At 43.6% G+C, this 13,574-nt stretch overlaps 1 protein-coding gene across 1 annotated transcript in view; it reads left to right on the top strand.

Annotated features, from left to right (window-relative positions):
- Positions 1-13,574, top strand: part of MYH10 (myosin heavy chain 10) — a 120,541-nt gene that overhangs the window by 71,082 nt on the left and 35,885 nt on the right. The window contains exons 11-15 of the mRNA XM_061143457.1: positions 461-579; positions 1,200-1,352; positions 5,205-5,378; positions 7,872-8,045; positions 8,537-8,651. Of these exons, the coding sequence (XP_060999440.1) occupies positions 461-579; positions 1,200-1,352; positions 5,205-5,378; positions 7,872-8,045; positions 8,537-8,651 (735 nt within the window). The remainder of the gene's footprint in view (positions 1-460; positions 580-1,199; positions 1,353-5,204; positions 5,379-7,871; positions 8,046-8,536; positions 8,652-13,574) is intronic.

The raw sequence follows: 13,574 nt of genomic DNA, 5'->3' as shown, positions 1-13,574 counted from the left end.
ATTTGTTAAGAATCAACAATAACAAAATTAGCAGCTTTTTAATGTGAGCCATGTAATCAAATAATTTATTTTTAAAATCCCTTAGGTTTCTTGCCTACTAAAGTACTAGGATCACTCTGTAGGCATGACAAATTATCTTGGTAACATGATTTAAACTATTTTGAACACCATTTTTCTCGTTCTCTGCATTATCCATGAGTTCTAAGGCTTAGTAACTTCTATTAAGCTAGCCAGAGTAAGTAATTGCTGACTAATCATCTCTTATGGCCTAAGGAGTGTTGTTAATATGAAAGGATGAAGGTAGTTTTTATGAGACCTAACACCTGTCTAACCTTAAGACTTATATTTAATTTCTTAATACAATTAGGTGATTACTAAGGTGTTTCAAGTGTTTATTGAATGTGCTATGACTAGGTCGGTAAGGAGAAGCCTGGTATTTAGGAGGCCTTTTACCCTCTAGTTGCACAGAAGCTCTGCCATCTTCTTGGCATGAATGTGATGGAGTTCACTCGGGCCATTCTCACCCCCCGGATCAAGGTCGGCCGAGACTACGTGCAGAAAGCCCAGACCAAAGAACAAGTAAGTTTAACAGTTACCAGTTGCTTGAGTGATTGATAACCATGGTCATGACACCTTCTGATTGGCACGTAGCAAACTGAACCAATAAAAGCTCCATCATCCAGATGTTTCTTGGTACTAGTTGACTGTTTTCTCGCGGAAACTTTTTAGAGGTGACTTATAAAAAAGGAGGTTTGAAATATAACCTTAAATTTTCCCCAGGTAGATGGACTATCCAGGAGGAAAAAGCTGTGTACCCCGGCATCCTACCCAGCAGGGGGGTGCCCTGATTGACCCCTTGTCCCTGTAAGGGAGGAGGGCACAGCAGCAGGAACGTAGGAGTTAGAATCACCTGTTACGTGGTGGACTCTGGGCCGATAATGCTGCACAGAGGCCCAGGGGCAGGAGGAGGAAGGCATTTTTACTGGGCATTTTCATCCATCTCCTACATTGATTATCTCCAGTCTGTATCTAATTGTACTAATACCCTCTGTTGTGTAAAATTGAGACATGATTAAGCAGTAAGTGCTCTTTTAGGGTTTGGAGGGTACTGTAGATCATTAAATTCCCTCCATCTAACCGCTTTTAGTGTTTTCCTGAGATTATTTTCAGACTAAAAGGTTGCTGTTGTCTAATTACAGGCAGATTTTGCAGTAGAAGCTTTGGCAAAAGCTACCTATGAGCGGCTCTTTCGCTGGCTCGTTCACCGCATCAATAAAGCTCTGGACAGGACTAAACGGCAAGGGGCCTCCTTCATTGGGATCCTTGACATCGCTGGATTTGAGATTTTTGAGGTATGTCACTCTCCCTCCTGCTCTTCTTGCTTCTGTTTATTCTTTCATCAGATAATCTCCCAGGCTAACAGTGTACCAACTGCAGTGCCAGGCACCAGGGATATGATGGCAGATAAGCAGGTACAGTCCCTGCCATTCTAGTAGAGGGTCAAACGTTAAATGATAGGAAAACCACCAAATCCTCAGGATTTTGAATAATGAAGTGAGAAAGGGGCTGTGATGGAAGGAATTGGGGAGACCCACAGTGCACAGTGTGTCCGCAGCTGTGAGAGCTCAGCGTGAGAAGCCCCAGCCTCGGGAAGAATCCCCGGCAAAATGAGGTAGGTCTAGTGGTCCTGCATGGGAGAGAGCTTGTTAGATGTTAGAAACTGCCAAAAGCCAGGGTGACTAGACGTAACTGACCAGAGGGGCAGAGGAGCTGGAAACACAGAGTGAGTGGAAAAGCAGACGTGGGGAGAGAGTGGAGGGTGGTGTTGTCATAGCTCAGGGGCCAGATGATGGTGGTTTGGGTGGGGGTTGGGAGCAGCCCGAGATGTGAGATGGAGAAATGAAGAGAGGTGATGGTCTCTGTTCTGGAGACACACCCTCAGCTTTTGTTGATGGGTTTCAATATATTTCATTATTAATCTGACTAGATTTCTCCAAACAGCATCAATCCATCAAAGGTTTGTAGTCACATACCTACTGTGGTTTTGCTAAAACCTTGATAAAATTTTGGTCTCCTAAAAATGTAAAACTTTATCTCTCTTTTGATAGACCAATTATATAGTAAGGCATAAATACTTCTTGGGATCAGTGTAATACTTTGGCCAATTGGATATTGAATTGTCTTGTTTTGAAATGAACTCTTTTGGAGTATGTCTATCCTCATAAAATCTGAACTGTTACGGTGTAGTAGTTTTATCCAACAAACTGCCACTGCCACTATAAGAGATAGCTTTAATATGTATTGACTTGTGAATAACTGAAAAATCATGAAAGGTGACTGCATGCAAATTGCATGTCTGTTGCTTTCCTATATGTAAACCATCAGCAGATCATGGAAGAAAAAGACCTCCACTGCCAACTGCAAAAAACAGATGAAATACCTAAGAATGAATTTGAGAAAAAATGGGCAAGATTTAGTTGAAGACAACTTTACAGTGCTACTGTAAAAAAACAAAAGACTTGAAGAAATGTAAAAACGTGCCTTGTTCTTGGGTGAGAAAATTCAGCATTATAAGGGTGTAAATCTTCCCCAAATTTATCTTGAAATAGAACATACTTGTTTAAAAACTATTCATAGGAATTTTAAGGGGTAGAGGAAGACTAGGTGACCTGCTTCTAAAACTAATTTGAAACATAAATTAATAAAGCATAGATAGTAAAATTCTGAAAAAGAAATGAAAAGATACTAAGAGATAAAATATAAAACTGTAGAACTTCAGAAGTGTGATTTTGACATGAATATACACAGTAGAAAAATGTTTTAGACACTAAAAATGTAGAATTATTTAGCGAGCATTATTTATCATGGGAAAAGAATGGGAAAAGCCTAACTGTCCACCATTAGGAGATTTATGTTCACTATAGGTTGGATTTGATTAATTATGACATACATCCATGTAGTAGAGAATTGTGTACCCATTGTAAATAATGGGGTGGCTTTATAGTACAGACCCCAAGATACTTTGTTAAGCTTAAAAAGTCTAGGTAGCACGCACATTTATGAGTGCGCAGACTTTCTGGAAAGATTGCAAGAAATAGGTGACGGTGGTTGATTAGAGTGATCAAGCATATGATCAGAGTGAGACTTCTCAGTGCAACTCTCTGTACATTTCAAATTTTATACCAGGCATTAACCAATTTAAAAACAAATAATTTAAAAATATTTTTAGTAGCTTAAATATGAAAGGCAAGTAGACCTTTATTTAACAAAAATACCATCATACATGGTAGCTCAGGCTAAGTAGAGCACTAAGTCTCGTGATCTTAAGACAGAAAAAAATCCATTCACATAAACATCACCACCATCAGGCGGTCTGCAAATGCTGATGCGGTTCACCAGAAATACAGCATTGAACAAGGCAGACACTGCCCCACCCTCCTTGCATGACCTCATTCTAAAACACTTGAGCGCAGCACCTCCCAGGGAAGATTGGAATGGCTTTTTCAGACCATAAGTCTATTCCTTGGGGATTGATTAAACCTTCTGTAATTGAAGATCACTTTATATAATGAAAGAGGTTATTTATGGCCCCATGGTACTTGTGTGGACAGCACAGAGGCAGAAAAAAAGGCTCAGTACTTCTCACAGAACACAATTGCTTTAAGAAAATTACCCGTTACTTCATCCTTTCATGTTTCATCCCATCAACAACACTGTGGAGAAATGGGCAGAGTTCACACAGGGGGAAATCAAAATGTCTGTAACAGATGAAAAGCTTGGGTTTTTTTGTTTTTTTTTTCCTAACTCACTCTGGAGCCAATGGCCTAAGTAAGGAGCAGAGGGAACAGGACAGCAGCCCATCTTTTCTCCAGACCTACAGAGCGCTCAGAGATGCGCTTGCCTCCTCGGCCTCTGACCTTCCCGAGTCTTTTTTCATTTTTCTCACTTTCTCATTTATTCCTTTCTCTTCATTAACCATTCACTAGTAAAAATGGTTTTATTTGTAGATAACCAGTTACAGTAACTGACGTACTCCTTTCCCTCTTTGGAACCAGTCTGTAGGGAAAGGAGTATGTCAGCTACTGTAACAACAGACTGGTTCCAAAGAGGGAAAGGAGTACATCACCCTGCTTATTTAACTTATATGCAGAGTACATCATGGATGTACTGGATGAAGCACAAGCTGGAATCAAGATTGCTAGGAGAAGTATCAATAACCTCAGATATGCAGATGACACCACCCTTATGCTAGAAAGTGAAGAAGAACTAAAGAGCCTCTTGATGGAAGTGAAAGAGGCGGGTGAAAAAGTTGGCTTACAGCTCTACATTCAGAAAACTAAAATCATGGCATCTGGTCCCATCACTTCATGGCAGATAGATAGGGAAACAGTGACAGACTTTACTTTTGGGGGCTCCAAAACCACTGCAGATGGTGACTGCAGCCATGAAATTAAAAGACGCTTGCTCCTTGGAAGTAAAGCTATGACCAACCTAGACAGCATATTAAAAAGCAAAGACATTAATTTGCCAACAAAGGTCCGTCTAGTCAAAGCTATAGTTTTTCCGGTAGTCATGTATGGATGTGAGAGTTTGACCATAAAGAAAGCTGAGAGCTGAAGAATTGATGCTTTTGAACTGTGGTATTGGAAAAGACTCTTCAGAGTCCCTTGGACAGCAAGGAGATCCAACCAGTCCATCCTAAAGGAGATCAGTCCTGAATATTCATTGGAAGGACTGATGCTGAAGCTCCAATACTTGGGCCACCTGATGCAAAGAACTGACTCATTTGAAAAGACCCTGATACTAGGAAAGATTGAAGGCAAGAGGAGAAGGGGACGAAAGGATGAGATGGTTGGATGGCATCACCGACTCCATGGACATGAGTTTGAGTAAACTCCGGGAGTTGGTGATGGACAGGGAGACCTGGCGTGCTGCAGTTCATGGGGTACAGAGTCGGACACGACTGGGTGACTGAAGTGAACTGAGTTACAATAGCATACTGAGTTTATCATGTTCTCATTCTAGCTTCTCAGTAACATGATGTGGGGGTGAGGGGCAGGGCTTGTATGTAGATTAAGAGAGATCCTCATCAGTCTAGGGTAGTTGAGACTTGGTTAATAACTCCTCAAGAACGTTCTGAGAACAAGCTGACTGGTCCTCTCTTCCTCCCACTCCCCTCCTTGTCCCCCGCCCCACTCCCACAGCTGAACTCGTTCGAGCAACTGTGCATCAACTACACCAACGAGAAGCTGCAGCAGCTCTTCAACCACACCATGTTCATCCTGGAGCAGGAGGAGTACCAGCGTGAGGGCATCGAGTGGAACTTCATCGACTTTGGCCTCGACCTGCAGCCCTGCATTGACCTCATCGAGAGACCCGTAAGACCCTCTCCTGCCAGCCGGCTCTCCACCCAGGCTCAGGCGGTGCCTTGAGCTTTTCTTCCCATAAACTGAGACGGAAATGTTCCTGTCTCATCAGCGTGAAGATAATTTTCTGATCTAAATTTACTAGGATGCTTTGATGAAATACCCATTTAAAAAGTGAAGAGCCTGCAAGTAAGACCCTTCTCGAGCTGTCTTTTCTCTCAGTCGTGTCCTGTCCTCTCATGGGTGTGGGGACACCAGGCACATGTCCAAGATGATAAAGGGGTACCGTGTCTAGCTATGAGTTAGGTGGGTCATGCAGATCCATTTTGGGGCATCACTGAAGCTTATCCTCATAAGTACAAAGGTGCTTTTTTACAATGTTTGTAAGAGTTTATAATCGCAAAACATTTAACAATAGCATGTAGAATGATACGGGATTTGAGGAGCCTTTCAGAATGTAGACTGAGGGCAGTATTTTCCGGAAAGTAAAATATCAAAAAATGACTCTGCGGGGACACCTGCCAGTCATCTGTCCTGATCTCTCATAACCCAGCCTCTGGCCAGCTTCTTCTGAAACTCTGACCAGGAGACAAAGCATCGTCTCTCAAACAACTCTCTAGAAATCCTCAATTAAAAGGAAAAGTGATAACAGAGATCTTGACACTAAAGGATGAAATCGGAAAAATAAAAAGACAAAATTATGGATATTCTGAATCATGCTGTCATGGAGTCCTTTAGAAAAGATTATATTTGGGCTCCTCTTTCAGAATTTAGAAATATTTTCATTGAAAGATTAAAAATGTAAAAATTATGGCAGAAAGATGTGTGTTTCACTTACCTTAGTTCAGAACTTCATTTCTCAAGGTTGTCGTGAGTGGGTAAAATCTGGTTAAATGCATCTCTGGCCCATCTCTTCTGTAGGATCACTGCTAAACCTGCTTGCCTTTGATTATAGTGTTCTTTCAGCATCTCCGAACCCTGCAAATTCTTTTAGATAGAGGAGCCCGGAACTAGAGAGCCGAGGAGTGAGGGTCTTAGTCCTGGGCTTTTAGCTGCTTCTACCTGCTCCTGTTCTGTTAACCTCAGCTTTTCTCTGACCGTGTTATGACATTTCAATCATGTTTAACTAGGACCTCCAGTTACTTTTTTTTTTTTTTTAATGTTTATTTATTTGGCTGGTTCAGGTCTTAGTTGCCGCACACGGAATCTTTATTGCGTCATGCCAGATCTTTCCTTATGGCACACAGATTCTCTAGTTGTAACACACATGCTCCAGAGCACACAGGCTTCAGTAGTTGTAGCTTAGATACTGCACAGCATGTGAGATCTTAGTTCCCTGATCAGGGATCAAACCCATGTCCTCTGCATTGCAAGGAGTATACATAACCACTGGACCACTAGAGAAGTCCTTCCAGTTACTTTTTAATCATTATTTGTACAGAGCCAGCTCTTCTCTACTAAATACAAAGGGCCTGTGAGTTGAGGAAAACTGGTAGGGATTTATCCCAAATATTGATTTCATCGTGGTACCCTCGAATTGGTCTGTTCAGTCTTGAATCAGAAACTTGTCATATTTGCAGTATTGCAGTAAACCATGACCCTGAACCTCTGTAGAATAGGCCATCACTGTTGTAATATTTCGTTTAGATTTCAGGTATACGCCCACTTTCTTCCCAAAAAAAGAAGTCCTTCCATTGGTTTTTGACCTTCCAGAATAGCATGCTCCAGACACTTTTTTATTTGAGACAGAGTTCACTACCCTAAAATTCTTTCTGAAGTACAAAATTCAATGAGCTTCAGCATAGAGTTGCACAACCATTACCACTGTCTAATCCCACAACATTTTCATCATCCCAGAAAGAAACTTTGTACCTTTGGCAGTCACTCCCGTTCCCTTTCCTTAGCACCCTAGTTTACTTTCTGTCTTTGTGTCTCTCAGGCTTTTTTCAATGAGTTAGTTGAGTGAAATAAAACAGGCTCTCAACACAAACCTGAAAAGTAATTGATAAATTATATCATCACCTTCCATATATTCTACTTAACTATAGTTTTAAATATTTCACCAAGTGTGAAATGCTCATTTAATCATCATTTAAACAGAAATCTTAAATTGACTCGGATAGGATATAAAATGTCTGAAGCATTCCCGGTTGTGGAGGGTTTATTGAATATAAAGACTAAGTTTTGTCTCTACACCTTCCGTTTCCTTTCTGGTGTCTCATTTGCTACTTTTCGGGAGTTATCTACTTGGAATTTTTTTTTGTTTGTTTTAATAAGTTTACAAAATATAGTATTCATCTGTTTTCTTACCAGTACTTAGCCATTTGAGATCTCAGCATTTGTGTTACAGTTATAGTTTGGCAATACCTGCTATCCTAGAAGTTTGCTTTTCATAGATATTCATGAAGCTCTAATTGTTTTGGAAGTTAAACTGCCAAATCCAGTGGAAAACATCCTTACACATGATGTGCAAAATGTGTCAATTCTTCTTGCCTCTGTTATCAGGCTAACCCTCCTGGCGTGCTGGCCCTTCTGGATGAAGAGTGCTGGTTCCCTAAAGCCACAGATAAGACCTTTGTTGAAAAGCTCGTTCAAGAGCAAGGGTCCCACTCCAAGTTTCAGAAACCGCGTCAGTTGAAAGACAAAGCTGATTTTTGCATTATCCATTATGCAGGGAAGGTAAGAGTGAAAGAGTTCCATTAAAAGTACCATGCTTGAAATTTTGCTGCTTTTGATGAGGGTTGTAACAAACATGCTGGTATACATTTATAAACCCTTAAACACAGTACCTACTACAAATGCATTGCCTTTGAGACCACCCATTGTTTGGATTGTTCTGTGATTTTTTGAGGGGGAGCGGTGGGGGAGAAGGGGTGAGAAAGGTAATTATTGCAAGGCCAAGCAGTTGAGAATGGGCGGTTCATGCTTAAAATCCCCAGGCTCCCCAGTGCTTTGGGAGGAAGGTTTTTAGGGGTGAAGGCTGTGGGGTATGTGACTTCCTTTTGATTGGTTGCTGGGGAGGGAACAGGGCGGTGCTCCAGGCACCTGTGTTTAGCCTGAAGTTGCCATCTTCTGCCTAGAGGAGGTTCTGTGAATGTTTGGGGTTAAGGCTGAATATGTTTCTTGCTTTTATTTTTTCCCCTCTCGCCGCCTTGGCTCTGGTCCGGCAGGTGGACTACAAGGCAGACGAGTGGCTGATGAAGAACATGGACCCCCTGAATGACAACGTGGCCACCCTCCTGCACCAGTCCTCTGACAGATTCGTGGCAGAGCTCTGGAAGGATGGTAAGAATGTGCTCGTGTTTGTCATTGAGCTTGACTGGAATCTTTTACAATTAAGGCTTATATACGGTTCTTTTACATAGAGATGTGTGTATATTTTCTCACTTTAAAGCTCTTTAATTTCCCTAGAGCAGGGCTGCCGTTGTGTCGGATTTTACCCTCTTTAAGGAAACTTGAGTAACAAGACATTTGCCTTCTTGGTCAGATGCTGTGGGAACATTCTAGTAGCACAGCCATAAGACCTGCACATTTGCCTCAGGCCGCCCTGGTCCCCACACAGTCGTAACCCAGGGGTGCTGGGATGCAGAGCCCTAGAAGCCTCTGCATTCTCAGACCATCTGCATATAGGTCAGTTGTCTTTATTTCCACCAGTCCTCAGGTGACGGTTTCAGTGGCTTTATCGTAGACTAGAGGTTGTGCGTATCAGAGTAGCAAAGCACCTGTGTTCATATTTGTAGTGGGACCAGCATTTTCTGAGCTTAGCTGTCTACATGTTTCATCCTGGTTGTTCCCCCCACTTCACTGAGCCTCAGGTTATGAGGACCTTAGCTTCGAGTCTGTCCCTGCCTAGGCCGTGGCCCTGACCCCAGCCAGCCCTGTCAGCTCACTTCTGCTTTTACTGTAGCATCTCAAGACCTCGTCACCTAGGTGTCTCCACACAGGTAGCGAGAAAGAAACCCAGAAGGTGGATCAGAGGGCTTAGGGCCATCAGGGCAAAGAGAAAGAAAAGAATGACCGCAGAGACAGCTGGGGATGATGACCATGTCACAGACAGTCTAGTCAGGTCACTTACGTCAGCTCCAGCAAGTGCGGGGGTGGGCACAGCGCATGTGCTCCAGCACGTGTCCTGGGGCGAGACCGTGCGCAGGCAGGGACTGGGGGAAAGGTGAGGCTTCCAGCAGGTGAAACAGGCTTTTCATCACTGTCCCTCTAGGTGGACATCTGCACCTGGCCGCTGCTGCTCACTGTCACTGGCAGTAACTTAGTTTGTCAAGGCAGCCTTTTGAGGTCTGAGGAGAGGATAGGACCCCAAGGTAGCATCCACAGTGCCCATGCAGCAGAGGGACTCTCGGCCCTGTGCTCTGGGAAGTATGAGAGTGGGTCTGAGATGTGGGTCTAGAGTGGAAAGGGGGACCCTGAGATCTGGTGGCCACTGGGTCCACAGGGCCAAGAAAACCACACAGGTCAGTGGGAAACATCCCAAGAAGAGGAGGCAAGAGTGACTGACGCTGCTCATCAGGAATGTAGTGTTCAGTCAGGAATGGATTGTTGTTCTGCCCTGGGCAGTGTGGGCGCCCCATACCCAACCCTGCTCCCAGCTTCGCTCAGGTCTCAGAGCTAAGTGGGTGAGATGTGCGGATGACTGCTGAGTGTTGGTGACCCCTGAGATGATTGTCACATGCACAGTGGAGGGGGGCTGCCTTGTTCCTGGGGTGCTAAGGTCAGATGTCATAAAGGAGGAGGCAGTCTTCCTTGTCCTTGAAAAATAATAACTTGTTGAAAAAACAAAGCCAGTGTCTCCTGAGCATGTGCCAAGGGTGGGGCAGTCTCCCAGCATCACTAGTGAGCATTTACATCCTGATCGGTCCTTAACCACAGAGGGTGACAAAGTTTACCTGAACTCATATCGGGGTGGGTGGCGTTTTTAGAAGTGATGTTTGTGTGGGCAGAGGAGTTGTTGAGCTGGTGGAAGGAATGATCACAGTGAGGAAGTGGAGAATCCCAGCTAAGGGTAAGAAGCCCATTGAGGCTTTAGAGCAGGGCTGGGACCAGAAGGCGGAACGAATTTTGCAGATGACAGTGGTTGACAGGAGGCTGGACCACAGAGAAACCCTCTGGCTAGTATCATGGATTTGCCTTAATGAACTAAACAGCATCAGCAGGCTTGTAGCCAGGGTAGGAACACAGTGTGAACTTGAAGAAACAAAGTGGGCAGTGGCTTGTCGGATGGATTGGGGTGAAAGACCCCAGAAGCAGGGAGTTCAGGGCAAGGTGACCGAGGACAAAAGCAGTGGGCATGGAAGAAAAGCCTAGGAGATAAGGAACAGAGGAAACTAGTGATCTACCGTTAAAGTCTCAAAAATGGGTTTTCTCTCTTCATTTTGAATGAGAAGAGAAGCAGGTGTTTGGGGAGTCATGGCAGGAGGTCCTGGGCTTGACCAGAAGCAGCGTGGTGGGAATCACCTGCTGAGTCCCTGACCTGTTCACTCGTCCAGCCTCACTCTAAGTTCCAGGATCATCCACAGTCGGGCGGATCCCAGAACCATGAAAGAATTGTTCTGTGCCCGCCCAGGGCTTTCCCAGGACACACTCAGAAGCAGGAGCGGGACAGAGGGGCCTCTGCCTTGGCTTCCTCCTTCCCAGCTCCTCCTCAGCCCCCCACCCTCCCCATCCAGGTACGGAAGGGCCTTTGTCTGCACCAGGTCAGAAGTTTCAGGAATGAGAGATCTGGTGGGGGAGGTTGGAGGGGAGGCTGCAGTTGCCTTGATGACACAACACGTATCCATGTCACAGGTACAGGGAGAACCCTGTCTGGAGAGCCTTCACCTGCCTGTTTATGCTTTCCCAAATGAGCTATAGAGAGGTTATTCACTTGATGACAGAAACTCTGAGAGGAAAGGCGTGAGTCCTGCAGGGCCCTCCTGTCCTGGCCTGAGCCCTGTCCAACTGTCCTCAGCTGTTTGCACTACTCTCCCGGGGCCTCACCTTTCTCCACAGGCAGCTTGGGAGCACATGTCGCCACTTTGGTCTGAACGGGCCAAGTGGAATCCTACCCTGAGGTGACCTGGCTGTGCCAGTGTCTGCTCCAGAGTCATCTTGCGTGTTTGCTGCTCTTGGCGGGAAGTCCTGCCATCCATCAGCTCAGGTGTGCAGTCACTTGGTGTAATCCGAGGGACAGGTTCCCAGAGGTGACCCATCATTGGGCGGGGCAAGCAGAGCCAGATGCCAGGCTTCCCCGATTTCGAGGACTGCGTGTTTGATGTGTGAGGTCAGTGGCAGGCCCAGGAGTTTGAAAAGGGTTGTAGGATGGAGAATTCATCTTGTTCACTCTAGATGTAGGGATGTCTTGGGAGAAGAAGAGCTTCTGGAAAGAAAATGGTCCTGGAAAAAACATGTAAAAATAGTTGCATATTTTCATAACCATGTCAGTACAAAAGCAGAAAAGGACAAGTTGACTGAATGTTTGAGGATATGTGTGAGTGTAGTTTGCCTGCAAAGATGCAATAGCTTGAGTATAAAACACTCATGTTAAAATAGACTTTGTGTCAGAGTTTTCTCCAGGCCAGACCAGGAGAATTCAGATTTATTGGTGGCAGCCCTGCCCTAGAGACTCATAGTGCCCAACTCTTTGCTAAAAGATGTCGTGGGATCTCTTAGCAGCTACACATGATTTCTTACTACTTCTAGGGGCTAACATACAGGGGGGAAAAGATCTAAAAATTACATTTTCCTATAAATGTGCCTCCTGAGATATTTTCATGAGTAACGGTATGATCAATAAGTATGATCTTAGTTATTATTTGACTGTTACTTTAACATTTTATACAACAGAATTTTGTTTTCCATAATGGTAGTTACTATTTGTATTTGAGGTAAATTATATTTCCAAAATCTGAATTGGAAATAAAATTACACAGCAGTGTATTTTTGATAGTAAATGCCACCTTTTTCAGAGTAATCTAACTTACTATAATTTTGTCCTGATTTGTTAATAATTTGCAAGATAATATTATGAAAGACAATGCACATGGTACTTTATTGCTCTTAAATTTCATCCTGCATTTACATGGGGGTAACCATTTGCCTTTGATACGTTATATAATGCTCACACTGGAGCTGGGAGTGGTTCAGCTATATTCATTTATCTTGTAAAAAACTTTGTCCAGATGTGCAAATTCTGAAACAGTAATGTTTGCATGGGGTCTGCCCTGGACGAGCTACTTCTGTAGCCCGATTGCAAAGTTGACTTGTGATGTCAAATGTCTCTCACACTAACTGAAGTGTTTGTGTATCTGCCCTTCTGTCCTCCTGTTTTTGCTGTTTCTCTGCTTTAGAGATTCAGAATATTCAGAGAGCTTCTTTCTATGACAGTGTTTCTGGTCTTCATGAGCCACCAGGTGAATGGATAAAGCCTGTAGGTCTTCCAGACACAAAGGGTTTCAACCCAGAGGAAGCACTTGCGGGGGGCTGGCAGGGGGGCTGGGAGGGCAGGGGGGTGGTTTCTGGGTTTCTGTTTTTGTTTTGCTCATAGACCTGCATGAACCTTCATTTCATGCTCAGTTTTATTATCCTTAAAGGCAACTGTTTGAGCGCATAAACAATTCAATCGCTACTGCCTACACATCGCTTCTTATTTTATGCGTAGCCCAAAGCACCGCATAGCAAAAGGTCTGTACCCACCTTTTCCAGTAGTGCCATCTGATACCCAGTTAGGACTTGATCTGCCAAATAATATGTCCCTTGTCTTTGAGTTACCTTTAGATTTTCAACTCTAAGGAACTCCAAGGAGGAATTTTTTTTTTCTTTTTCAAGTCATTAACATTTTGTGAACAAATAATTGCATAATTATCTCATGTATGTTGGTCTCATCATTATGACTTTTAATTGGAATCGATGTGCATATCTGGCTACTTGGCTTTTTCTTTTGAACTGACCAGGTACTACCTGTCAATACAAGGCTTGATTTATGCACATTGAGTGGAGTGTTAGAACCTGTACCTTGAACCTGAAATTGAGCCTTAGACATTTGGACCTGAAGGTGTGAGTCCATAGCCCTGTTTAAAATACAGCCCAACCTATAGATCAACTGTACTTTAAAAATAAATGAATAGAAAGAATACAGCCTAAACATGGCAAAGGCTAAATAAATGAAGACCATGTAACCTTCTACTTGTTTAGGGAAACTGTCAAGTGAAAATTCAGAGA

This window comes from Dama dama, chromosome 5 (assembly GCF_033118175.1).
Source record: "Dama dama isolate Ldn47 chromosome 5, ASM3311817v1, whole genome shotgun sequence".
In the NCBI taxonomy this organism is placed as follows: Eukaryota; Metazoa; Chordata; class Mammalia; order Artiodactyla; family Cervidae; genus Dama; species Dama dama.
The sequence above is the reverse complement of the archived record's forward strand: the minus strand, read 5'-3'. Positions and strand labels throughout refer to the sequence as shown.